General features: G+C 34.8%; 4 protein-coding genes and 1 pseudogene across 6 annotated transcripts; 4 read left to right on the top strand and 1 right to left on the bottom strand.

The window, feature by feature from the left end:
* Nucleotides 9,228-14,048, top strand: LOC104765431 (probable sulfate transporter 3.4). Of its 3 annotated transcripts, XM_019241281.1 has the most exons (14): nt 9,228-9,697; nt 10,227-10,275; nt 10,361-10,568; nt 10,960-11,131; nt 11,220-11,285; nt 11,374-11,487; nt 11,582-11,698; nt 11,786-11,912; nt 12,000-12,183; nt 12,850-12,952; nt 13,037-13,227; nt 13,318-13,403; nt 13,488-13,564; nt 13,655-14,048. In XM_019241281.1, exons 1-14 carry the CDS (start codon nt 9,362-9,364, stop codon nt 13,802-13,804), a joined length of 1,980 nt encoding a protein of 659 aa, XP_019096826.1. In that variant the 5' UTR covers nt 9,228-9,361; the 3' UTR covers nt 13,805-14,048. The 3 variants fall into 3 exon arrangements, with proteins under 3 accessions (XP_019096826.1, XP_019096827.1, XP_010487443.1); XM_019241282.1 differs by lacking the exons at nt 12,850-12,952; nt 13,037-13,227; nt 13,318-13,403 and adding exons at nt 12,371-12,561; nt 12,652-12,737 and having other exon boundaries at nt 12,000-12,286; XM_010489141.2 differs by lacking the exon at nt 12,850-12,952 and having other exon boundaries at nt 12,000-12,286.
* LOC104765433 (MAR-binding filament-like protein 1) lies at nt 14,089-17,033 on the bottom strand. The gene is made up of 4 exons (XM_010489142.2): nt 16,533-17,033; nt 16,348-16,391; nt 16,098-16,241; nt 14,089-15,915 (listed from the first exon to the last, which is right to left on the bottom strand). The coding sequence occupies exons 1-4, from the start codon at nt 16,816-16,818 to the stop codon at nt 14,215-14,217; spliced, it is 2,175 nt and encodes a 724-aa protein (XP_010487444.1). The 5' UTR covers nt 16,819-17,033; the 3' UTR covers nt 14,089-14,214.
* On the top strand, nt 17,086-19,532 carry LOC104765434 (pentatricopeptide repeat-containing protein At3g16010). Its single transcript, XM_010489143.2, has 2 exons — nt 17,086-17,381; nt 17,553-19,532. The coding sequence occupies exons 1-2, from the start codon at nt 17,297-17,299 to the stop codon at nt 19,382-19,384; spliced, it is 1,917 nt and encodes a 638-aa protein (XP_010487445.1). The 5' UTR covers nt 17,086-17,296; the 3' UTR covers nt 19,385-19,532.
* Nucleotides 21,690-22,306, top strand: LOC109130793 (F-box/kelch-repeat protein At3g16740-like; the record flags this gene model as incomplete). The annotated part of the gene is made up of 1 exon (XM_019240832.1): nt 21,690-22,306. A coding segment is annotated over exon 1 (609 nt), but the record flags the coding sequence as incomplete, so codon positions are not given.
* Nucleotides 21,726-24,719, top strand: LOC104767548 (annotated as a pseudogene).

Genomic DNA, 25,011 nt, shown 5'->3' on the forward strand with positions numbered 1-25,011 from the left:
TGATTCCTACCAAAAAATATTTGACAACGTATTATGAGGGAGTGAGCTTTTATGTTTAGATTGATAGAAAGTGAGAATGTCATTAGAAGCTTTTAACATATATTAAAAGGGCTGATGTATACGAGAATAAACCTTCATGATTCCTACCAAGATTTATAGACAAGTAAAACAACATTCACTTGGTTGAAGGATGCACCTTTCATAGCCAATTATGAACTTTCCAAAATATATTATCAAAAAATCAACATCTGTATATTATTCATAATATATATATATATATATATATATATATATATATACCTATGGCCATTCGAGTTGAAATTGCTTTGTTTAATTGTTTAATTGGCATCCAACAAAAGGCTTGTAATAATAGACATTTAATATTAACATGAGGTCTGATTAGAACTGAATAGTTCACATTTGTCACAAATAGAATTAATCTCCGATATTTGTTGAATACTGAAAAATGTCTAGAAACATGAACCCATCCAAATTATTTGAAACAATATGTTCAAAAGAATAACTGATAGTTAGGTCATAGGTGTGTCAAAACTAGCAGAATATATCTTGATTAGACCATTATGAATATATACTTGCATTACTTGCTGCATAGTTTGTTTCACTTCCATACTCATTGCGTAGGTGGACTCGACGCATCACACATCAAAGTCGCAAAGAGATTTAGTTGTTTTGATGCTTTTTGTCCCAATTTATTGAATTTTACTGACTCTTCATATATATTAATGCAAAGTTTCAAGATAAACCAACATGGTTATATTTTAAAATTATCATAACCAAACCATCAAATACTTAAGTTAACATCGTCATGACGCTTCTAATGTATGTTTTCTTTTAATGGGACCTTGCATTGGCCGTCAAAGGAGATAAATTATATCAAGTCCAAATTAATGACCAAAAACAAAAAATTAGGTCAAAGTTAAGTGAAATGATTGAAGCACGTACGAGAGGGAAGAAAGGTCGAAAGAGAATGAAACTGGTATATTCTTTGGAATATACCTGTCCACTTATAATTTTATGAAAATAGAAAAGATATAAACCAATCAAAACTAAGAACTTGGACATTCCCATTTTTTACAGAAGAGCTACCTACCGTTGGATCGATCAATGGACTAATAATGTTCAAGTTATCTTCGCATTTGTTCAAGATCTTGCTTTTTACGGCTAAAAGGCTACCAAAAGTGGGATGTGCCTAGCTAAGGGTGGACACCAACAAGCTCACGAATCTAATGCGCTCTTTGTTGTTGAAGTGGTACAGTCGCAACAAACATATTTCATCACCATTTTCAATATTTGTGCTAGTAAAATTAGGTTCAGGAAAAAAGATGGTTATATACTATATGAAATTAATGGGAGTGGCCTGCATGTTATCTCATTCTTAGTGGAATAACCATTTACCCCAAAAAAAAAAATGCAGGATAAGTGAAATCCTTTCGTCATATAATACGTCTATATAATAATTAAGCATGGTTGAAACCGGAGTTGAAACCAACGAATCCTCATCTTGATCCATAGAGATCGATGTTTAGTCATCCAAAACTACTTCCAGTTCTTCTGTTCATTCCACGATGTTTTGTCGAATCTTGCACATCCTTGCTTCAACATGCGGACCATAAGTCAACAAATGTATTTACTTTTTGATGTTTTAATATATATTCAACTCTGTATGTAAGACACTCGTTTAAGTGTATATATATAGAAGCAAATTTTATTATTTTTTTTCCTTATAGAAAGCAAAAGAAGTTTACGTAAATGCATGTTCCATTCGCGCGCCTTTATTTCCGTTGCCACTTGTCACCATTATATAAGTCAACATCGGCCAACTATGTGATGAAAATTTCCATACACAAAAGTTATATATTACCTTTATTCTTATCTGATTACACATATTTTGTCAGGTTAAGTATTCTGCAAATCATGTATCAGAAGAAAATTCATCACATAATGTTATAAAAGTGTGCATGCGCAAATAATGTAATTCTAATTCTTCAAAAAAAAAAAAATTTAAACTCCAACGTTTGAAACGACAATCAATTGAAAACATTATATTGACAAAAAAAATGTTCTTGATTGGTGTTCTTCCTGCTACCATAATAAAAAGATGTTGATATCTTAATATGCACAAGTTGTTCTTTTGACGCAGATTGTTCTAAACTAAGACCTTTTTAACTGGTTTGTCCTGAGTGATTGTGGCCTTTACCAAATAAAATTTCATTTCAACTTCTTCTTTTTTTTGGGTAAATGGATACAATGTTTACTTAAAACTGAGGCCTTTTGGTCCCGAGAGAAAGTACACGTATCCGTGATCATACATTGCCAATACAGAGGTTGTAAAAAACATCCTATAAACGTTAAGTTTGATATATTTCGATTATTTATTTAATTTTCATTTATAGGCATATATATATATATATTGTTGTTAACTTATAGGCAAATAGATATTGATGATTTTATTCATTTGGTATTTTAGGAAATCACAATGGATCGAAGCATCAATCTACGTGTTTCCACCTGAAGAAAAATTATTATAAAGCTATTGATGAAAATCTAAGAAAAACAAATTATTCTTGTGTTGGACTGTAACCAACTTGCTTTAAAATACATGTTTTATAGCATCTGCGAATCCCCATAACCATACATCTGTTTTCATTGCTTGCTTACAGTACAGATTCGTAAGAACCCAATACTGACTAAACATATTAAAAGAAACATTGTTACTAGCTAATGATTTGAGGGGAAACAGGAGAGCAAGTGGACTAAGGGATTTATATATTTCTTCAAACACTAAGAAAATTTAAAGAAAATTAAAAAAGACTATTGTGCATAAATATATGGTGGTTCATCGTTTGTGGCTACCTATATTACCATTTTTTTTGTTCGCAAACCTTTTCACAAATACATGATATGACAGAACCTACAACTAAAATATTGTATATAGAGAGAGAAAGACAAGAGTTTGACTATTTTTCCCCAACAATTTCCGAAAGAAGAAATACATAAAGAAAAAATAAATCAAGAAGAATCTAACTTGAAATTTTTTAAAAACTAATAAAGATCTGAACAAGTTAAAGGAATATTATAAATTGATGGTGCCTCAACGTACTCCTCGCCGCGTAACCAAAGAGAGGTCGCGTCCTCGTGAGCTCTCTCTTTCTTCTAGAGATTCTTATTGGCCTTCTCTTTTTTTCCACCTTTTTTTTTTTTTCCACCTTACCTTTTGCGTATTTGCATATTATTGCATATAGACTTATAATTATCATTATCGTGTATATGCGGTTTCTATTATATAGTTTATAGTTTATGCACGCAATCGATCAAGAGATCATATACAAATGATAAGTATTTGATCATGTATATTAATCTGTATGGCTTGATGATAAGTAGAGGCCGACCTTGAGCAGAATCAGATTTTTGGAACCCCAAATATAAAAGGTCAAAAAGTCTTTACAAAGTTGAGTTTATTTCATACATTTATTTTATTTTTGGACTTTAAGATATGTTTCTTTTATCAAATATTGATATTGATGGAATCTCTTTTGTTGTTATTTTAAAGAAATTTGAGGAAGGATTAGTTATTTGTGGGATGGAGATTTAAAGCAATATTTTGCGATATAAGAATATATGCATTCATGATTTTTGTCTATTCTAAGTTCTCATTTTCTTCATTTCTATTTTAGTTAACATGCTTTCAAATTTAAAACGTGTCAAGTCTTTGTTACTTTGTTAGTAGTTGATTCCTTTTATTTTATTTCATTTAGCTTTAGATTCAACAAAATGTGATCTTAAAAAGTATGGGAGTTGAGTAGCATACTTCAAATTTGTTTGGATTTCTTCTAGTAGGTCATTATATCACTAAGCTATTTTAGTTTATAAATGAGCACATACATAGTACCTAGAGGTGTTGTGTTACGTATAGATTGTCTGAATTCACGTCGATGGATAACGATGATCAATAATAATATACAATTAATTTAATCGAATCTGATCAAGTAATAAATTAGTCTACAAAATTAAAAAATTAAAAAATAAATAATAATAATAAATCACTTTAAAAAATGGACAAAGAAGGCAGGGGGGATATTGATGACAATTAAAGTGTATATTACTTTAGCAAAATAGAATAGAATTATATATATAAGAAGAATCTTACAAATCCAGATGCACCTCTCCCAGTGGTTCATCTTATGCCACTTACAATTTATATATGTTGTTATATGTACAGGTTGAGACAAACAAATCATACCAGTCAAATTCTTATTAAAAAAAAAAAAAAAAAAGCTTTCTTGGAGTGCAAATATATACACTATAATTTTCTATAGAAATAATGTCGGTTCTAGTTAGATTTGTTCTTCTTTATCATCATCTTTTCTGATAAACAAGTTTTATGGACTGATATTTACATTGATCCCGAATCGGCCGTTTCCCACACATTATGATTAGCATTCATTGTTTCACACTACAAACTACAATAAGATTTGAGATCCGCAGTTTTTGAAATGCTCACTAGACTACAACTTATGTTTAGAGATTAGCAAGAAAAAACAAAAAGGGTTCTGTAACATTAAGTGTTTTGCAGATATATATATTCTATTTTAGTATTACTGTAAGTATCCTAGTGTAATATCGTCGGAAAATAAATAAAATAATTCACGTTTTGTCAAATATATAAAATATTGGTCTGGACCGTCTGGTCTATAAATTCTATTGAATCTTCCCAAATCAACGTACGTGATTAACAACATATTGTGTTAACTTCTTGCATTCGTTTTAAATACGTCCAAAAGGTTTTAAAATAGTCATGCATGTTTGTTACTTAAGATTTTTGTTGCATGCTCGAATTTAAATGACCCAGCCTTCTAGGAAGACAAAACATGAACGGAAGCTACCAAACAAATCCTTGTAAGTTTGTTTAGATGGAATCTCATTTAAATACGAACAAATTGCGATCAATGTTAAGTAGAAAGCAATATATAGGTAAAAAGGTAATCCGATCGACCTCCGATAAAAAGAAAATACAAGTATACTATTTTATTGGGTCATAATTTTCAGACTATGTATATAAAAAAAAAAACTAAATATCTCATAAAGTAATAACAGTAAGAGGCCGTTTCAAATATTAACAGTGAAGTGGTTTGTTTCTCAGTGTATGCATAAGAGTTTGAACACAAAAACTGGATTTTGGTGACATATAGGATTGACCCGTCGACTAATCTTGATTTGTTGCAATCATGTAAATAAGATTAGGTGATTCCATGGTTAACATTTGTGCGCTTACACATGTGTCTGTTTTTTAAATAGTGTTACAGATATTTTGATTCTATCACAAGAAGTTAATCTAATCCTCTGACGGAAAAAAAAAGTGAATCTAATCCTCTACAACAATTGAGAATAAAACAATAATTTCATATACGAGTTCTCAACAAATAATCATCTATATGCAAACAAATTTACAGTAAAATTTTTAAAAAAAATAATCTTAATTAGTTCACAATTTATGGGAATCGAACCCCATGCATAACATATAAACATTATTTAATAATTAATCAACCACTAGGCGAAGAAGGTTTTATATATATACATATGTTTTGATATTCAAATAGCAAATAATATATATATATATATATATATATTGTGATATATAAGATGATGGTTCCAAGATTTTGTATGTAATTAGTAGTTGTAGCTATTTTAAATATCTTAATGATATTTGGACGGTTAGAAAAAATCAATTTTGAAGTAGTAAGAATTAGGGGGAGATATTGGTTTAGGATTTAGAAAAAATTTTAATGACTTTAAAAGTTAGGTAAATATGTTGTTATTCAATCAAGACTTTTAAAAACTCTTTAAAAATTTGGTGTTATTGATTGTGGATTTGTAAAAAGTTATTTAAAATCTTGATAAATCTAGTGTTATTGGATTAAGAGTTTTATAAAGTCATTAAAAGTTTTATGTTATTCAAGTAAAACAAAAGAATCTTGGATTGTTAATGAATTCAAATTTTATGTTATTGGTTTAGGATTTTATATCATTTCCTTCATAACAAAAGTCATGAAAACTCTTTCATCAAATAGAAAGATTTTACAAGATTAGAAAAAACAAATCATCAAGATTTAAAAAAAACTTCCTAAACAATCTCTTAGAATCCTTCATTTTTAATGGGGAGGTATTGGTTTAGGATTTAGAAAGAATTTTAATGACTTTATGTTCGTGCTGATTGTTAGAATCATAGAAAATTGAAAGTTAAAAAATGAAGGATTCTAAGAGATTGTTTAGGAAGTTTTTTAAAATCTTGATGATTTGTTCTTTCTAATCTTGTAAAATCTTTCTATATGATGAAAAAGTTTTCATGACTTTTGTTATGAAGGAAATGATATAAAATCTCAAACCAATAACATAAAATTTGAATTCATTAACAATCCAAGATTCTTTTGTTTTACTTGAATAACATAAAACTTTTAATGACTTTATAAAACTCTTAATCCAATAACACTAGATTTATCAATATTTTAGATAACTTTTTACAAATCCACAATCAGTAACACCAAATTTTTAAAGAGTTTTTAAAAGTCTTGATTGAATAACAACATATTTTACTTAACTTTTAAAGTCATTAAAATTCATTTTAAATCCTAAACCAATACCTCCCCTAATTTTTAATTTTCTATGATTCTAACAATCAGCACGAACATAAAATCATTAAAAAAATTTCTAAATCCTAAACCAATACCTCCCCTTAGTATGAGTTAAGAAAATGTAGTTGTTTATTTATTTGTTTGTTTTAAACCCTTCATCCTTCTATTTTCTCTTGCTAGTTTTCGTTCTACTTTCTTTTACTTGTAATAGTTCTATCTTATTTCTGTAAACTTGATATTTATTTTTAAGAAAACTTTTTAACCAAAAACAAAAAAAGTTTGATTTTAAGAAAATAGTATATATGAGTTAAGAAAATAATATGAGTTAATGTTGAACAAGAGTGTTATGAAAATCATAAGAGACAGGGGAGGAGAACAACTGGAGGAGGAGTGTTGTCAAACTTTAGTTATTTGAACTTTCCAATCACGTGCTCCATCTTCACATACGATTAGTATAGTTTCAACTAAAACCCTGTTATTAATGGATAACTTTTTTCTAAATTGCTAATGCTTTGTTCAATGTCTGCTTAATATCGGGTTAAAAGAGGTTTAGGTAGTGACCTATTCAAGTATTGCTCAACACCAATACAATTGAATGACTGATATTTTCTGGTCAATAACAAGATCCCATAGATCTCATACCAAGAAAACCAAGATTTCATAGATATTTGTATTTGCCTATACAAACGTAAAGATTAACACTATTAAATCTTTATATAATGTTCCATCATAAGATGGAAGATAAGAAGAATTAGGTGCGTTAAAAAAATATTGTGGCATGGACCCTATGAGTATATATGGTGGACACATACTAAAACCGGTACTATAGATTATTGATTTTTGAATCAACTTAGAATCTTTGTGTACATTTTTCTCCTTTTTCTTTGTTTAAGAGCTGTATAAATATTTAATTTAATGTTTGCTATCATGAAAAGAAAAAAAAAAAGAAAAAAAAAACGTTTGATAAACAGTATGATTCACAAATCCAAATTTTGTTTTATTTTTATGGAAACTTAAATTGAAGCCATTAAAAGTGGATGCCCCACCACCAGTCTTCCAAATTCAACTGTCCTCATGACTCCAAAAATCAACGTTCAAAATTTATCCACGCATTTCGCAAACATTGCTGTCTGTTAATCTTTTTTGTTTTTTACTCAAATAATGTTTATAATAATTTAAACCCCGTCAATACAAATTTGTTTATATAGTCATGGCAAGATTACTGACTCAGCATAAAAAGAGCTATTAATATAACCCGGGCTAACAAATGTGCTGCATTATTACGGTTTTTTTTTGCAAAAACAAACTTTAAAGAAATAAATTTTGAAGACCAGTCATAATCTTTTTTTTTTAAACGAAACTGTATTATACATACTATGAAAACCTTTTTTCCAATTAATATTATCTTCTCCACAAACTAATACAACAGATAAAAAAAAAATCTTTTTTTTCCTTATTTCATAAGAATTCTTATCTAAAAAAAATGAGAACTTACATTCAAAGATATTGACCAAATTAATTCATATATCCATCAACTAGCCCAAATTAGAGTGTTAATCTTAATCTGACATGCACACACATACATTAATGAATTAAAATCCGCTATAATTAAATTTGACCTACACAACTGTGTTGGTGCTGAAAAATAAAGACAAATATGTTAGTTTAGGAAATATATGTTAAAATGTGCTATATAAGGAATGTTTTAATAAGATAAGAGATAAGTACTAATATCTTTGAGGAATCCCGTATAATCACATAGTATACCTCAGCTATAAAGAAATTTGTAGTAAACAAGTTTTCAAATGTTGAATATTGACCTACACAATTGTGGTAATACAGAAAAACAGAAACAAATATGTCAATTTAAGAAATTTATGTTCAAATGAGATATATAAAGACTGATTTGAACAAAATAAGATATGTACAATGTTTTTTATTAAATTAATAAGAATAACATATATTATATTTACTCATTAGTATTCTCCAAAATCTTGAATAAATTTCCAGTGAACAGTTTTTCAAATTCTGTTTTTCTTGGGATCACAATTACGGTGGAAACTCAAACTTTTATCGTCGATTTTTCTTGATTAATCCAAATCATACAAAACGATTATGTGAGTTAATTTTTTGAATGTATTATTATAATTTTCTTTACAATCTTATGAGTAAAATTTTCCAGACCTTTACAATCTATGAGTACAAATTTCCAAAATGTACTATGATTTTTGTTTTATATCTCAGTGATTCCTCTCTTCTTCAACTTCATCATATTCTTGTTCATATACCATGCTCTACAGAAAATATGATTTCCTTAGATTTTATTTATTTATCTTTTTATTTTTCTTTTAAAATTTTTTGTGCAACAATTCTTTTCTTTTTTTATTTTATTTGTATAATCCAACTTGGATTGTGAAGTTATGATAGAGAGGAAATGACGCATTTACCCCTTAGGAACTTAAACATCGAAAACAGAAAACGCTTGATTATTTTATCCTAAAGTCATATCAGGAAAACAAAAACTGCCATTTACCAATAACACTTTTTCACAGCCAAGTGTCTATAAATACAGGCCATAATTACACCATCTTTTCTCACAAAACCTTACAAACACAATCCCACAATAACCACACAAACACACACTAAAAAAATCACAAACAAAATTCTAGTTTGCAGCTCCATATTTTCGAAAACACTTTATAATAACCATAATGGGTCATGGCACGAACAGAGTAGAAGACATGTCGTCGCCCAACAATGGAACCGCCGCAACCGCAACCGCAGGAGGAGAAACGATCGTGGAGATACACAGCGTTTGTCTGCCGCCTAAGAAAACAGCGTTTCAGAAACTGAAGAAGCGCGTTGCGGACGTGTTCTTCCCTGATGATCCGTTACAGAGGTTTAGGAACCAAACATGGAGAAACAGAGTGATCCTTGGTCTTCAAAGCTTGTTCCCTATATTCACATGGGGTTCTCACTACGATCTCAAGCTTTTTAGGTCCGACGTTGTCTCTGGTCTCACCATTGCTAGTCTCGCCATCCCTCAGGTAACAACACTTTCATTGCCTCTCTTTTATGTTTCTTTTGACTAAAGGGAAAGTTTTTATCAAATGATTCCAAATTTTTTTTTATAAAATTCTTGAAACTTTATTTATTTAATTATACTATATTACAGATTTTATTATTTGCTCTATATCATGCGACAATTTTTAGCGTGATATGTGGACAATTTTTAAAATTTAATTTAGAGTATATAATTCATTACTATGTTGAAAGGGATAATAAAAAGGCGTAATTGAAGATGTTTTGTGATTTTGTCATTAAATCGTTGAGTAGTGTGGGGAATGGGGATGACTAGTTGGACTTGGAGAAGTTAAAGCTAAAAAAAAATAACACTTTTTGCTGTGTTTGTTTTGGAGTATCAATGTCATTCAATGTTATCAATAAATGTAGGGAAAACAAAAATATTTTAAAATTCGACAATTTCATACACATATTACTGTACCCCTAAAAAATATGGTTCTTTTAATTGTTTTATTTTTTCTTACATATATATATATATATTTTAATTTGCAGGGAATCAGTTATGCCAAGCTAGCAAACTTACCACCCATAGTTGGTCTTTGTGAGTATCGATCATCATCATCATTACATATACACATGTTAACTTAAATATAGTCTAACTAATCAATTTGGTTTGTTGCATGCAGACTCAAGCTTCGTGCCACCGCTGATATACGCAGTTCTTGGGAGTTCAAAACATCTTGCAGTTGGTCCTGTCTCAATAGCATCACTTGTGATGGGATCAATGTTAAGTGAAAGTGTTTCTCCAACACAAGACCCAATTCTTTATCTCCAATTGGCTTTCACTTCAACTTTCTTTGCTGGTCTCTTCCAAGCCTCCCTTGGCCTTCTTAGGTACTATACTCTTTTCCATTCATAAAACTCATCTTTTGAATTTGTGATCGTTATGTGAAAGAATATGTAAAGCCTCTTAATTAGTGTAGAATATATTCAGAGTTTTGCGTAAGCCTCTTTTGTTGAACTTTCACTGAAAGACCGAAAGTGAAATTTAGTCATGATGAATAGAGAGATTAAGTAATATTAAGTAAAAAGAACCAAGATTCTATATGTTTGATTTTGATAGTGACAAGTGACATGTACTAATATCTACACCTCCCAAGATGCTTCCTTCTTTTCTACTAGTTAGTGCTTTCACTGTTATCTAGTTAGTTCCAATTCATTTCTTTTTTCCATGCCCAGCAACTCTTGATTTTATTTAACTTAATTTACTTTAAAAAAATTTCAGGCTGGGATTTCTGATTGACTTTTTGTCAAAGGCAACTTTGGTTGGTTTCACTGCTGGTGCTGCAGTGATTGTGTCACTTCAACAGCTTAAGGGTCTTCTTGGAATTGTTCACTTCACTGGCAAAATGCAATTCATTCCTGTCATGTCATCTGTTTTCAACCACAGATCTGAAGTAAGTCAACATCATTTAATTAAACTATATACTAAAAGTTAAAACACCATAAAGATTCTTCTCTAATAATAACGTTTCAATTTTGCAGTGGTCTTGGGAAACTATTGTGATGGGGATGTGTTTCTTGAGCATTCTCTTAACCACAAGACACATTGTAAGTTCAAACTCCATGCATTTTTCCACTTGTGATATTAACCGCGGTTGAATATTAAACATTTACTGTTTTTTTGCTGAATATATAGAGCATGAGGAAGCCAAAACTATTCTGGATATCAGCTGCAGCACCTTTGGCATCAGTTATTATATCAACTCTGCTTGTATACCTCATTCGATCCAAGACTCAAGCCATCTCTTATGTAAGAACATTTTAAACCAGACTTATTTATGTTACTATGCAAAACTGAATTGGGAGAGCTCAGACTCATAGAGATTTATAATCTTTTATTACAGATTGGGCATCTACCAAAGGGTTTGAATCCACCTTCATCAAACATGTTGTACTTCAGTGGTGCTCATCTTGCTCTTGCCATCAAAACCGGTATCATCACTGGGATTCTATCTCTTACAGTAAGCTCTCCGAAATCTCTAGCTTCTTTGTAAAAGTTACAGAGTTAATATGTGACTTAACTTTTGGACCTGACTGTGATTTTTCAGGAAGGGATTGCTGTAGGGAGAACTTTTGCATCTCTAAAGAACTATCAAGTTAATGGGAACAAAGAAATGATGGCTATAGGTTTTATGAACATGGCTGGTTCTTGCACCTCTTGCTATGTTACAACAGGTTAAAATTTTTACTTGAAACCAACAATCTCGTTCACCTTCTAACTCAGGGAACAATGTTTTGACTCCGGTTTATTGTTTTCTTCAGGGTCTTTCTCTCGATCTGCGGTAAACTACAATGCTGGAGCGAAAACAGCGGTGTCTAACATTGTGATGGCCTCAGCAGTTCTTGTGACCCTTTTGTTCTTGATGCCACTCTTCTACTACACTCCTAATGTGATCCTAGCTGTTATCATCTTAACCGCGGTGATAGGACTCATTGATTATCAAGCCGCTTACAAGCTCTGGAAAGTTGACAAATTCGATTTCTTCACTTGCATGTGTTCCTTCTTTGGCGTTCTCTTCGTTTCTGTACCTCTTGGCCTAGCAATAGCAGTGAGTATACAGTTCTATATCTCAAGGTTCTGGTTTTCCAAAATTTTCAGGCTGTTCTCTAAGTTTGTTAACTTTTTGTTGCAGGTGGGAGTTTCAGTTATCAAGATCTTGTTGCACGTAACCAGACCAAACACTTCAGAATTTGGGAACATTCCAGGGACTCAAATATATCAGAGTCTTGGAAGATACAGAGAAGCCTCAAGAATCCCTGGCTTCCTAGTTCTTGCCGTTGAATCTCCTATTTACTTCGCCAATAGCACTTACCTGCAAGAAAGGTCAGTCGTCTTAACTTCACTTATCTCTTCTTGATATGGTCTCTTTTCTATTTCCTTTTAACTTATGGAAACGAGCTTATGGCTGTGTAGGATCTTGAAATGGACCAGGGAAGAGGAAACTCGGATAAAGGAGAACAATGGTACTACCTTGAAATGCATAATTCTCGATATGACAGGTAATTTCCGTTCTCTCTGAACTATGTTGAAGAGTTCTCAACCCGTCTCTTTGCTCATACTTTGTTTCTTTGGAATTATCTCAGCTGTGTCTGCGATAGATACAAGTGGACNGGCTTACAAGCTCTGGAAAGTTGACAAATTCGATTTCTTTACTTGCATGTGTTCCTTCTTTGGCGTTCTCTTCGTTTCTGTACCGCTTGGCCTAGCAATAGCAGTGAGTATACAACTCTATATCTCAAGGTTCTGGTTCTCCAAAATTTTCAGGCTGTTCTCTAAGTTTGATAACTTTTTGTTGCAGGTGGGAGTTTCAGTTATCAAGATCTTGCTGCACGTAACCAGACCAAACACTTCAGAGTTTGGGAACATTCCAGGGACTCAGATATATCAGAGTCTTGGAAGATACAGAGAAGCCTCAAGAATCCCTGGCTTCCTAATTCTTGCCGTTGAATCTCCTATTTACTTCGCCAATAGCACTTACCTGCAAGAAAGGTCAGTCGTCTTAACTTCACTTATCTCTTCTTGATATGGTCTATTTTCTATCTCATTTTAACTTATGGAAACGAGTTTATGGTTCTGTAGGATCTTGAGATGGACCAGGGAAGAGGAAACTCGGATAAAGGAGAACAATGGTACTACCTTGAAATGCATAATTCTCGATATGACAGGTAATTTCCGTTCTCTCTGAACTATGTTGAAGAGTTCTCAACCCGTCTCTTTGCTCATACTTTGTTTCTTTGGAATTATCTCAGCTGTGTCTGCGATAGATACAAGTGGACTTGAAGCGGTGTTTGAACTTAGGAGGAGGCTTGAGAAGCAATCACTTCAGGTTTGAATTTTTAACTGAAAACAAAGATCATACCTATAAACCTAAGAAAGAAAAACACACTAACTTATGTCAAACTCTCGTTTCAAATAGCTTGTGCTGGTGAATCCTGTGGGGACCGTGATGGAAAAGCTACACAAGTCAAAGATCATTGATGCATTGGGTCTGAGTGGACTTTATCTAACAGTTGGTGAAGCTGTAGCTGATCTCTCATCAACATGGAAAGCTAATGGACAACCATGAGACAAAGCAGTCTCCTAGGAATTTGAAAACTTCGAACTTTTACTGGAGAATTTGACAACTTGTCCTGGAAGACTGTTTCTGAAGACGGAGCAGCCTCTTGTGAAACATTTTTGGTGCTAGCTGTAAACTCGTTGAGGGAGTTTCTGTTTTAATTGTAGAATAAATGTAATATCATCGTTTAACATACCGGTATCAGCTCATAATTTGGATATAAATAGCCTATGCAAAGCATTGATCTTCTCAATTTATATTTCCTATCACCATCACTGTTGGGTTAAACTCAATGAAGAAACTCTAGAACCATTTGCCTCTAGTCAAAATTTACACAAAGGTTTAATATTGGCTACAAATAATAGACTGGAGTTGTATGATAAGGGTAGCAAGCTCTGTTAATTATAAACTTTGTCTCTTCAAGAAGTGGTACTGCTCTTTCTCCTCCTGACAACTTTCTTCACAGTAACTGTGTCATCGCTTTTCTCTTTGTCGTCTTTACTATTCACAGCTTTTACAGACTTCGGTTCACTCCTCATGCGTAGTATCTCACCCTTTGCAGAGCCCAAGTCCTCCTCGAGCTTCTTCACTTTCTTCTCTAGAACTTCCCTCTCTTTTCCAAGACTCATTACGAGGATATGTGCATCTTCCACGTTTTCCTTAGCTTCTTTTGATGCATTCTTTGCCTCTTCTAGTGATCTTTGTAGCACTTCTTTCTCGTCCTCCAAGCTCGAGGCATGGGTATTCACCTTCTCAAGCTCTCGTGACAGTATTGACGTGTTTTTGTTCATCTCATCTAAGGACTTTACTGCTTCTTCGAGGTCTGTTTCAAGGGATTTCCTAGCCTCCCTGTCCATCAAGATCTGCTTTTCCATTCCTTTCACCTCTTTATTCAACGACAAAACCGTCTTCTTCTCCTCTTCCAATTCCTTGCTAGTGGTCTCAACTTTCTTGTAAACCTCCACTAGTTCCTTCTGAAGGCTCTGGTTCTTGACAGAAGATTCATTGAGTTCATGGGTTACTCCCTCAAGCTCGTCTTTAGCTCTCTTCAGAAGATCTTTCTCCACTGCAAGTTCGCTAGCCAAAGTCTCCTTTTTCTGTTTTTCCACATTAAGGTTCCTTTCATATTTTTCCTTAGCTTCATTCCAATCTGCGTGAACTATAGCAAGCTCTGATTCTAACTTTGAACACAAAGATCTTGATTCATCTAGCATCGTTTCCAGGTCAGAGACCCGATCACTAGATGCCTGAAGTTCTTTCTTTGTTCCATCAAGTTCATGTCGCAAATTTTTTACAGTAGTCAGTTCTATATCCAGCATTCTCTTCGAGTCTTCGTATTTCTCAGTTAAGTCAGCAACTTTGTCTTTATTTGTATTTACATCCTCTAGCGCACGATCCAGCTTTTCATGTAGCTGCTGAATCTCCTGCTCTTTCCTGCTGATGAGCTCCGCATCAGCTGCTGCTCGCGTCTCAGAAGTCAATTTCAAAGCACTATAATCTTTTGAAACGTCATCAAGCTTCTGAATATAACTCTCTTTCTCAGCCATCAAAGTTGTTATTCTGGTGTTTAACTCCTCAATCGCTGAATTCTTCGAGTCTAATTCACTCTGATTTCTTGTGAGTTCTTCCTTCAGCTCTTTGATTTCTAAATTCGCTTTGGCAATATCTTGGCTAATCTGAGTGTAAGCAGAGTTGAGGTGCTCCAGTTCTGATTCCTTTTCTGCTAGCAATGCACTAATACGTTGAGTTTTCTCTTCGCTATCTTTCAGCTCCAAACTAAGCAAGTTGATCCGATCTTGCAGCTTCTCAACCAAATCAACCTTTTCATTGAGCTCTGTTTCAAGTGCCTTTTTGTCTTCACCAGCCTTTGACAGACTACTTTGCAGACTTTCGATTTGAACTTTAAGCTCCTCACATAATCTCTTCTCGCTACTTAGCTCCCGGCCTAAGCCTGCCACCACATCCTTCGCAGAATTCAACTGGTTGGTCAATGACAATTGTTCCTCTTTTGCTTTTTTTAGTTCCTTTTTCCGCTCTTCCTTCTCATGCTGCAGCTTTGCTTCAAAGTCTTTCTCCTTCAAAATTAATGCTCTTTCTTTGTCTTTCAACTGGTTCTGTAGCTGTATGTCACAGTTATCGGTAGCTTTAAATAAGATCGAACCCAGCAGCAAGACAAAAGAAGAGAAGCTCGAACTAAATGCTAAAGATCAATACTTCTCAAATGGCATTAAACAATTTCTACTCTTTGACAAGAACATTCAGCCACAATTGCAAAGCAAAATCTTAAGTGCGAGTAGCTTACAGATTCAATGCTTTCTTCAGCAGCTTTTGTATCTTGCCGAGCCAGTGCATAAAGTGCACCAAGAACTCCAGCACTAAAAATTCCAAGGCCATTCAGGAGAGACAGAAATGTATTTGGGGATGTTCCTTCACTTACTACTGCAACCTATCCACCAAACCAATACTGATTCAGTAAAGTATCAAGCACTTCAAAAACACATTGATTCTAAAGAGTTCAAATTGAGAAGGACTAAGAGAGAGAGTCTTACAACCTCAGTTTCTTGATCAAGCTTCGATGTCTTAATCTCATTGCCTCCTGTAATTAAAAAGAAGAACTGATCACAGCAATGAAAAGATAAACAGAAACAACATTTTGAGCATTCTCATCAACTCACTAGACCGACAATGCAGTAAGGAGAATAAAAAAGAGAGCAATAAAGGAAAAAAAGAAGCTCACTTTCATCAGCCAAAGCCGGTGATCGAAGCTGCAAAAACGGAAGAACGGAGATACCCACAAGAAGAAAAGCTCTCCTCTTGACGGAGGCAGAGTCAAACTCATACCCATCTTCCCGGTTTAAAGAAGCCGATGTTGGTCGCCGGCGCTTGAACTTGGCGACATTACTCGAACACAGAAGCCCAAACTGAGACGGAGAAGTAGAAGAAGAAGAAGAAGGATACGGAAGGAATCTGGAATGGAGAGGAACAGAAGGGACGAAGCAAGAGCCCCCTATGAGGAAACCCATCTTCGCCGCCAAGTAAAAACTTACTCACTGACACAAAGCAGACCCCAAAAAACACAAAAAAGGAACTTCCTTTGTGTACTATTGACTAGTAACCTCGGCAAAATCCCAAAGAAGAATGCTAAGAACTTCAGAAGTATCCTTCGATTCAAATCCTACGAAATCGGAATCAAAGATTGAAAAAGAAGGAGCAATGGCATATCTGCAATTTTGGAAAATTTCGGTGCTTTGTGTACATTACTTACCCAATCAAAACTCGCCACGTTTTACACTTTGCTGCCTCGTTATCTTCAATCTTTGGTGTTGGCTCGGTTTTGAGAAAACACGTGAGCGTCACGTGCGTCTCCTTCAACATCTCTGACCCCTAAAACTTCAAAACATCTCTCTCCAAACCACCGACGGCGACTTGAAATATCGGTTGCTGGACGTCGGATTTTGTCGCCACCGGACTTTTTTACATGTGAAAAACTCGTCTGTAAAGATGATGTACATATCTGCTCGATCCAAATTCCAAAAGAGGAGTATCTCAACTCTACCTCATCTCTCTCAGAGATTTAAACAAACAGGTGATATGCATACTTCTGTTCCTCTCACCCTTCTTGAAATTGATGGTTTTAGGGTTTTAGGAGAAATGGGATTTGCAAAAAAAAAGAAAGTTGCTTCCTTTTGAAGTAAGAGAAGGAGAAATGGTTTTGATTTTGAACATTTGGTTTTTTTTTATCCATGAAATTTTGCAGAGAAGGAGATTGTTCAGATGTTTAGTGAACCGAATCATGAGGAATCTGAGAAGCCTCAAGAGAAGTGGAAACTATCTAGAAAGGATCCATCAGTGAGGATGTTGGATGAGAGATTCATTAGAATAGTGAAAATCTTCAAATGGGGACCTGATGCTGAGAAAGCCTTGGAGGTGCTTAAACTTAAAGTGGATCATCGATTAGTTCGTTCCATTCTTGAGATAGACGTTGAGATTAATGTCAAGATTCAGTTTTTCAAATGGGCTGGTAAAAGAAGGAACTTTCAGCATGATTCCTCCACTTACATGACCTTAATACGTTGCCTTGAAGAAGCTAGGCTTTATGGTGAAATGTATAGAACGATACAAGAGGTGGTCCGTAACACATATGTTAGTGTTAGCCCTTCTGTGCTCTCTGAGCTTGTGAAAGCATTGGGGAGAGCTAAGATGGTTGGTAAAGCCTTGTCGGTTTTTTATCAGGCGAAAGGACGCAAGTGCAAACCCACTTCGAGCACTTACAACTCGGTGATTCTAATGTTGATGCAAGAAGGACAGCACGAGAAAGTCCATGAGGTTTATACTGAGATGTGTAATGAAGGTGATTGTTTTCCAGACACGGTTACTTACTCTGCGCTTATATCCTCATATGAAAAACTAGGCCGTGATGATTCTGCGATAAGGTTGTTTGATGAGATGAAGGATAACTGTATGCAGCCTACAGAGAAAATATACACCACGTTGTTGGGAATATACTTCAAGGTGGGTAAAGTTGAGAAAGCTTTGGATCTTTTCGAGGAGATGAAACAAGCAGGTTGTTCGCCAACTGTTTATACTTACACAGAACTGATAAAGGGACTTGGTAAAGCTGGGAGGGTAGAAGAAGCATATGGTTTATATAAGAATATGCTTAGAGATGGATTAACTCCTGATGTTGTGTTCTTAAACAACCTGATGAACATTTTAGGCAAAGTGGGTCGAGTTGAGGAGCTGAAAAATGTGTTCAGTGAGATGGGGATGTGGAGATGTACACCCACTGTAGTTTCGTACAATACTGTGATTAAAGCTCTGTTTGAGTCTAAAGCACCTGTTTCGGAAGTGAGTTTTTGGTTTGATAAGATGAAAGCAGACGGTGTTTTCCCTAGTGAATTCACTTACTCGATCCTTATAGATGGTTATTGTAAGACAAATAGAGTAGAGAAAGCTCTGTTGCTTCTTGAGGAGATGGATGAGAAAGGTTTTCCACCTTGTCCTGCAGCGTATTGCAGCCTCATAAACGCTTTGGGAAAGGCGAAAAGATATGAAGCAGCGAATGAGCTATTCAAAGAACTAAAAGAAAATTTCGGCAATGTAAGTTCTCGAGTATACGCTGTGATGATCAAACATTTTGGGAAATGCGGGAAGCTCAGTGAAGCTGTAGATCTCTTCAATGAGATGAAAAACCAAGGAAGTGGTCCTGATGTTTACGCTTACAACGCCCTCATGTCAGGAATGGTAAAGGCTGGTATGGTAAACGAAGCTAACTCGTTGCTTAGAAAGATGGAAGAAACCGGTTGCAGCGCTGATATAAACTCGCATAATATTATCCTCAATGGGTTTGCTAGAACAGGTGTGCCAAGGCGGGCTATAGAAATGTTTGAAACTATGAAGCATTGTGGTATTAAGCCTGATGGTGTTACGTATAATACTCTTCTTGGATGCTTCGCACATGCTGGAATGTTTGAGGAGGCTGCAAGAATGATGAGAGAGATGAAAGATAAAGGATTTGAGTATGATGCCATCACTTACTCATCTATACTTGAAGCTGTTGGCAATGTGGATCATGAAAAAGATGTTTAACTTTTGTAAGAGTTGATTTCTCTAATTGGAATAACAAAAAAAAAAAGAAATAGAAGCTGAAAGATTACTACTCTGTTCCATTTCTTTCACACACAGCATGTGTATAGACTTCATGAAAAAGTGTACTACTGATCATATAGTAATGTGAAAGAATTAAGCAATGACTTATCACACGTGATTACACGTAATCATCACCTAATTCTATTGATAAACTACTAATGAATCACATGAGTATCTTCCATTATCTTTTGCATAAGCAAATGCTAAAAGCTCTTACTCAACATTATAGTCTAATTGAAGATTGATGTATAATTTAAAAAGTATAAACACTTGAATCCAAAAATGATTACTACAAGAAAGAAGCTCAAGAATAATTAAGATTGAAAACTTTAGAAGAAACAACAAATCTAGCAGAAAAAGACTTTGAAGACACATCAGGATCTTCGTGATATGCGATAGTTCCATCATCCTCGAAGTTTTGTGAATAAGTGAAAGGATCATATCGAACACGATGATCAAAAATCTGATTCTTCTTCTTTTGTCTCATCATCACTATCTTCCTCCATATCAATCTCCATTTTGAGATCTTCTTCAATCTCAAAACATCTTCAGACTGATCTTTGATCCGATCGTAACTACAAGTCTTCGAACGCATTAGGTGTTTCTTGTCGATACCTGATCCACAGAACTCCATGAAAAGAAGCTTTAGACAACAGAATGTAAATTTAGGGACACAGATGATATATTCTTGGGTGATATGTTATGGTGTGAGTATTAAATAGTGTTTAGGATCTTATGATATGACGATGTTGAGGATCTAATCTCGTCTTTAAGGAGTGAAGCATGATTTGTTTAATTACTTACTTATTCAAGTAATAATATTCTATGTTACAACTTGCTTAATCCTGCAATGATGCATGCATATATATTAATGATTCGTACATCATATTATAAGATCATTTCTGTTATAAAGCAATTTAAAACATTAATGATTAGAGATATACAACTAATGGGAGATCCATTGTATTTATATATAGGGCAATGTGTAAATATAACAAATATTTGCCGTTTTGTTTATATACGTTACATCTTTTTTAGGTAGGTTTCACAAAACTGTCTATTAATTTGTAAAATCTACTCCTTATGTCCCTAATAAATTGATGTTTTGACATTATTACACATATTAAAAAAAAAATATTTGTAAATTAATTTATAATTACTTTTGGGTAGATAGAAAAAAAAAAGCTATAAGATTTATTTTAGTTTTTTAATCTACAAAATAAATCTTTTAGAAACAAAAATAAATCCTATAACATCAATCTATTAGTCATAAATGGAGTACTGTAAAAACAACAATACATGAACTGTATCTTTAAAAATAACTTAAATATATTATGTTATTAAATAGGTGAATTATTTAATAATCCCTTTTTTTGTTGAGCAATTTTCAACATAGAAAATATTAAAACCTTTTAGATATTAAAAATCTCATTTAGTTTATTGGATGCATGTACACAAGATTTCTAAAATTCACACCTGTCCTTTTTGAAAAACTAGAGGTTGTTTATTCAGATCACCCCCTATACCAGTCTCGGTTTTTGTTTCGGTTCGAATTAGAATAATTCTGGTTATGTTCGGTTGGTTGTTGGTTCGTGTTTGGGTTTCGGTTTAGATTCATAAAAAGCCCATGAGTGGCCCAGATTCATATCACCACCGTCTTCAATCGTAAAAGTAAAAAAGTAAAAAACTATCGATCGCCGGAAAGGAAGAAACCTGTAGGCGCGCAGAGGAAAAAGGAAAACGAATTTATGAAGGACGTCGGAGAGTAGGGCTGAACCCCTACCGTTTTATTTCCCTATATAAAGGATTGATTGATTTGTGCAATGGTGAAAAGATACCAAAAGAAGAAAAAAAAACCTTAACTTTTTTTTGTGCTATTCCATCGATCCTTGTTTTTTGAAGAAGATCAATGAAGATGATGATCTCAAATCTGCCAATGGAATTAGTAGAGGAGATACTCTCTAGGGTTCCGTTGACATCTACTAGAGCAGTGCGATTTACTTGCAAAAAGTGGAACACTTTATCCAAAGATGAGAGCTTTACAAAGAAGCATCTTGCTCAAGTAGTGAGAAGCGAAGGTGAGCTTCAGGCGATTGTGTTGCTCAATTATAGTCTTTATCTGATGAGCGTCGATCGAATTCACTACAATGGCTTTAATCCGTCTGTGAAGTCTAGAGCTAATCTTGTTAGCATAAACGATTCTGATAAACTCGCCATCATCACTCGAGTGTACCACTGCGAGGGTTTATTGTTATGCTCGTGGTTTGGAACCCGTATACAGGGCGAACTCGGTGGATCGGCGTTGAACTCAGATCCGATAAGCACAGAGGGATCTGGTATGGTCATGCTCTCGGATACGACAAGAGCAACCATAAAATCTTGAGATATTCAAATGTTCCCGGGGCGATGTATGTGCACGAGATCTACGATGTAAACTCTGATTCATGGAGGGTTCTTGATGTCACTCCAGACTGGGATGTGGAGTTTGGTAACTACGGCCTGTCTTTGAAGGGAAATACGTACTGGTATGGTACAGATAAGGTATCCCGAGAAGACGTCCCTGATTTCTTACTATGCTTTGATTTTACTACAGAAAGGTTTGGTCCGCGTCTGCCTCTGCCTTTTGAGTCTTATAGTGAAGATGCAGTGGTTTTGTCTAGTGTTAGAGAAGAGCAGCTTGCGGTGTTGTATCAGCACTGTGAAACATATGAGATGGAGATTTGGATTACGACCAAGATTGAGCCCAATGCATTGTCCTGGAGCAAGTTCTTAGCGGTGGATATGGATCCACTCACAGGGTGTCGGTTCTATAGCGGTGGCAGTTTCCTCGTTGACGAGGAGAAGAGAGCTGTGGTTGTCTTTGATGAAGATAAAAACGTGTCGGAAACCAATCGCAGCTTTCAATATCTTCAAGCTCCAGTTTTCTAACTTCAAGAATTCAGGCAAATGGTATCTTGGAATTTGGTACAACAGTTTTTATCTTAATGGGAAAGAGAATTATGCTGATATCCAGGGCGGAGCTGTTTGGATTGCTAATCGCAACAATCCAATTTTGGGAGGCTCTGGAAGCCTTACGGTGGACTCTCTTGGCAGATTGAGGATTTTAAGAGGAGCAGCAAGCTTGCTTGAGCTAAGCTCTACGGAAACCACAGGAAACACAACCCTTAAGTTGTTGGATTCTGGAAATCTTCAGCTCCAGGAGATGGATTCTGATGGATCGATGAGACGGATTTTGTGGCAAAGTTTTGATTATCCAACAAATACTCTTCTTCCGGGGATGAAACTTGGTTTCAATGTCAAGACCGGGAAGAGATGGGAACTGACATCATGGCTAGGTGATGCTTTACCTGCTTCTGGATCTTTTGTCTTTGGGATGGATGCTAATATTACAAACAGATTGACCATCTTGTGGCGTGGAAGCATGTATTGGGCAAGTGGGCTCTGGTTTAAGGGTGGATTTTCCTTGGAGGAATTAAATCATCACGGCTTCCTCTTTTCCTTCACTTCAAGCGAGAGTGAACACTATTTTATGTATTCAGGTCATCAGAGATATGACGGAACATTTCCCCCAGCGATAGAAATAGACCAACAGGGAATGTTGCATATACATAGGTTTCAGAGAGAGCGTTTGCATGTTCATTGTTATCCTTTCACTTTGGATGAAGCAAGTAATTATGATTGTTACAGGCGAGATTCTACGGATTGTTTGCACGCAGGTTGCATAGTCCCAGATGAGCGGCATGAGTCGTCATATTATGGATTAGGCTATTCTTTCAAAGAGACAGTATCTGCTTTCTCAAGCAAGGGATTTTTACCTAATGAAACTGGTGGAAAGTTTAGTTCAGCTGATTGTCGTGCTATATGTCTGCAAAACTCTTCTTGTCTTGCCTATGCTTCAACCAATCTTGATGGTACGGGCTGCGAAATATGGAATATTGATCCTACCGAGAAAAACTTGTCTTCTCATATTCCCAGAACTATATATATTCGTCTAGTACCAGGTACAGAAGTTATGGAAATATATTATCTGCCTTTCATTTAAAAGTCACTATAACAACTGCAACCATTCTACTTGGACACTAAGTTTTCTGGAATACAGGAGTTTATGTAAACCAAGAGAACGACAAAGCGGCAACTTGGCTTGTTGTAGTGACATCACTGTTCCTAATCATACCTGTGATCTGGTTTATCATCTATCTTGTGTTAAGGAAATTTAAAGTAAAAGGTTGAAAATTGTATCAGAATGACTCAAACTTCTTTTTCCAATGGTTTTCTTACTAACAAGTTCACCCTTTTTTTCTTATTTGATCCAGTCACTGTCATATTTCGCGGAATATTCTACTTTCTATGAGAGAAATCCTCCCACAAAGTACGTACCTAAGGCTCAGCTGAATAGGTTTTTTAAATGTCGGAGTTGAGAATTGAGTGTGTGATTTTTGCTATTAGTGATTGGTTTCATACGGACGAGGCTTCTATCACTGAGGGTTAGTTCAACAATAGACCAAGAAATGCTACTACGTGAATTAGGAATTGATAGGAGACGCCGACACAAGAGAAGTGATAGGAAGAATAATAATGAGCTTCATATTTTTAGCTTTGAAAGTGTAGCCTTGGCAACAGATTACTTCTCTGATGCAAACAAGCTCGGTGAAGGAGGTTTTGGCCCTGTCTATAAGGTAGTCCAGATTCTTCAGATGTTGATATTAACTTGAGCATGCTGATTTTGATTTTCCGCTACTCTCTTGAAGGGGAGGTTAATAGATGAGGAAGAAGTAGCTATCAAGAGACTGTCTTTAGCATCTGGGCAAGGACTAGTGGAGTTCAAGAACGAAACTATGCTTATTGCAAAACTTCAACACACAAATCTTGTTCGGTTGCTAGGGTGCTGCATCGAGAAGGAAGAGAAAATGTTGATTTACGAATACATGCCCAACAAGAGCCTTGACTACTTCCTCTTTGGTGAGCTTTCTTTATAAGGCTAAGAATCTATAGAAATCCATATGAAGAAATATAATGACTACAAATCTGTGCAGATCCCTTGAGGAAAAATGTTTTGGATTGGACGCTGCGGTTCAGGATCATGGAAGGGATAATTCAAGGGCTTTTGTACCTTCACAAGTACTCAAGATTGAAAGTGATACACAGAGACATCAAAGCCAGCAACATTTTGCTGGACGAGGATATGAATCCCAAAATATCTGATTTTGGAATGGCTAGGATATTTGGAGCGCAAGAATCCAGAGCCAATACCAAAAGAGTTGCTGGCACATTGTAAGTTAAGAGTGACTACTGACTTGACACAAGGAGAAGATTCGCAAATAAGATTTTTAATAGACTTTCTTGTGTTGATACTTTGCATAGTGGCTATATGTCTCCGGAGTACTTTAGAGAAGGACTATTCTCTGCAAAATCAGATGTGTTCAGCTTCGGAGTTCTAATGCTCGAAATTATTTGTGGAAGGAAGAACAATAGCTTCCACCAGGACTCAGAAGGACCTCTGAATCTCATAGTTTATGTAAGAAGATCTAAACATCTTATTCTTGTCTCATTTGTAAACATTATCAGCT

The sequence above is a fragment of the Camelina sativa genome, chromosome 19, assembly GCF_000633955.1.
Source record: "Camelina sativa cultivar DH55 chromosome 19, Cs, whole genome shotgun sequence".
NCBI lineage: Eukaryota > Viridiplantae > Streptophyta > Magnoliopsida > Brassicales > Brassicaceae > Camelina > Camelina sativa.

Excerpts from the sequence above, each read along its gene's own strand:
- LOC104765431 (XM_019241282.1), top strand. The coding sequence starts at position 9,362 with ATGGGTCATGGCACGAACAGAGTAGAAGACATGTCGTCGCCCAACAAT. Across the intron at positions 12,287-12,370 it reads CTCTTGGCCTAGCAATAGCA|GTGGGAGTTTCAGTTATCAA; the intron begins GTGAGTATACAG and ends TTTTTGTTGCAG. Across the intron at positions 12,562-12,651 it reads AGCACTTACCTGCAAGAAAG|GATCTTGAAATGGACCAGGG; the intron begins GTCAGTCGTCTT and ends ATGGCTGTGTAG.
- LOC104765433 (XM_010489142.2), bottom strand. The coding sequence starts at position 16,818 with ATGGGTTTCCTCATAGGGGGCTCTTGCTTCGTCCCTTCTGTTCCTCTC. Across the intron at positions 16,392-16,532 it reads ACCGGCTTTGGCTGATGAAA|GAGGCAATGAGATTAAGACA; the intron begins GTGAGCTTCTTT and ends TTTTAATTACAG. Across the intron at positions 15,916-16,097 it reads CTGAAGAAAGCATTGAATCT|CTACAGAACCAGTTGAAAGA; the intron begins GTAAGCTACTCG and ends TGTGACATACAG.
- LOC104765434 (XM_010489143.2), top strand. The coding sequence starts at position 17,297 with ATGATGTACATATCTGCTCGATCCAAATTCCAAAAGAGGAGTATCTCA. Across the intron at positions 17,382-17,552 it reads TCAGAGATTTAAACAAACAG|AGAAGGAGATTGTTCAGATG; the intron begins GTGATATGCATA and ends GAAATTTTGCAG.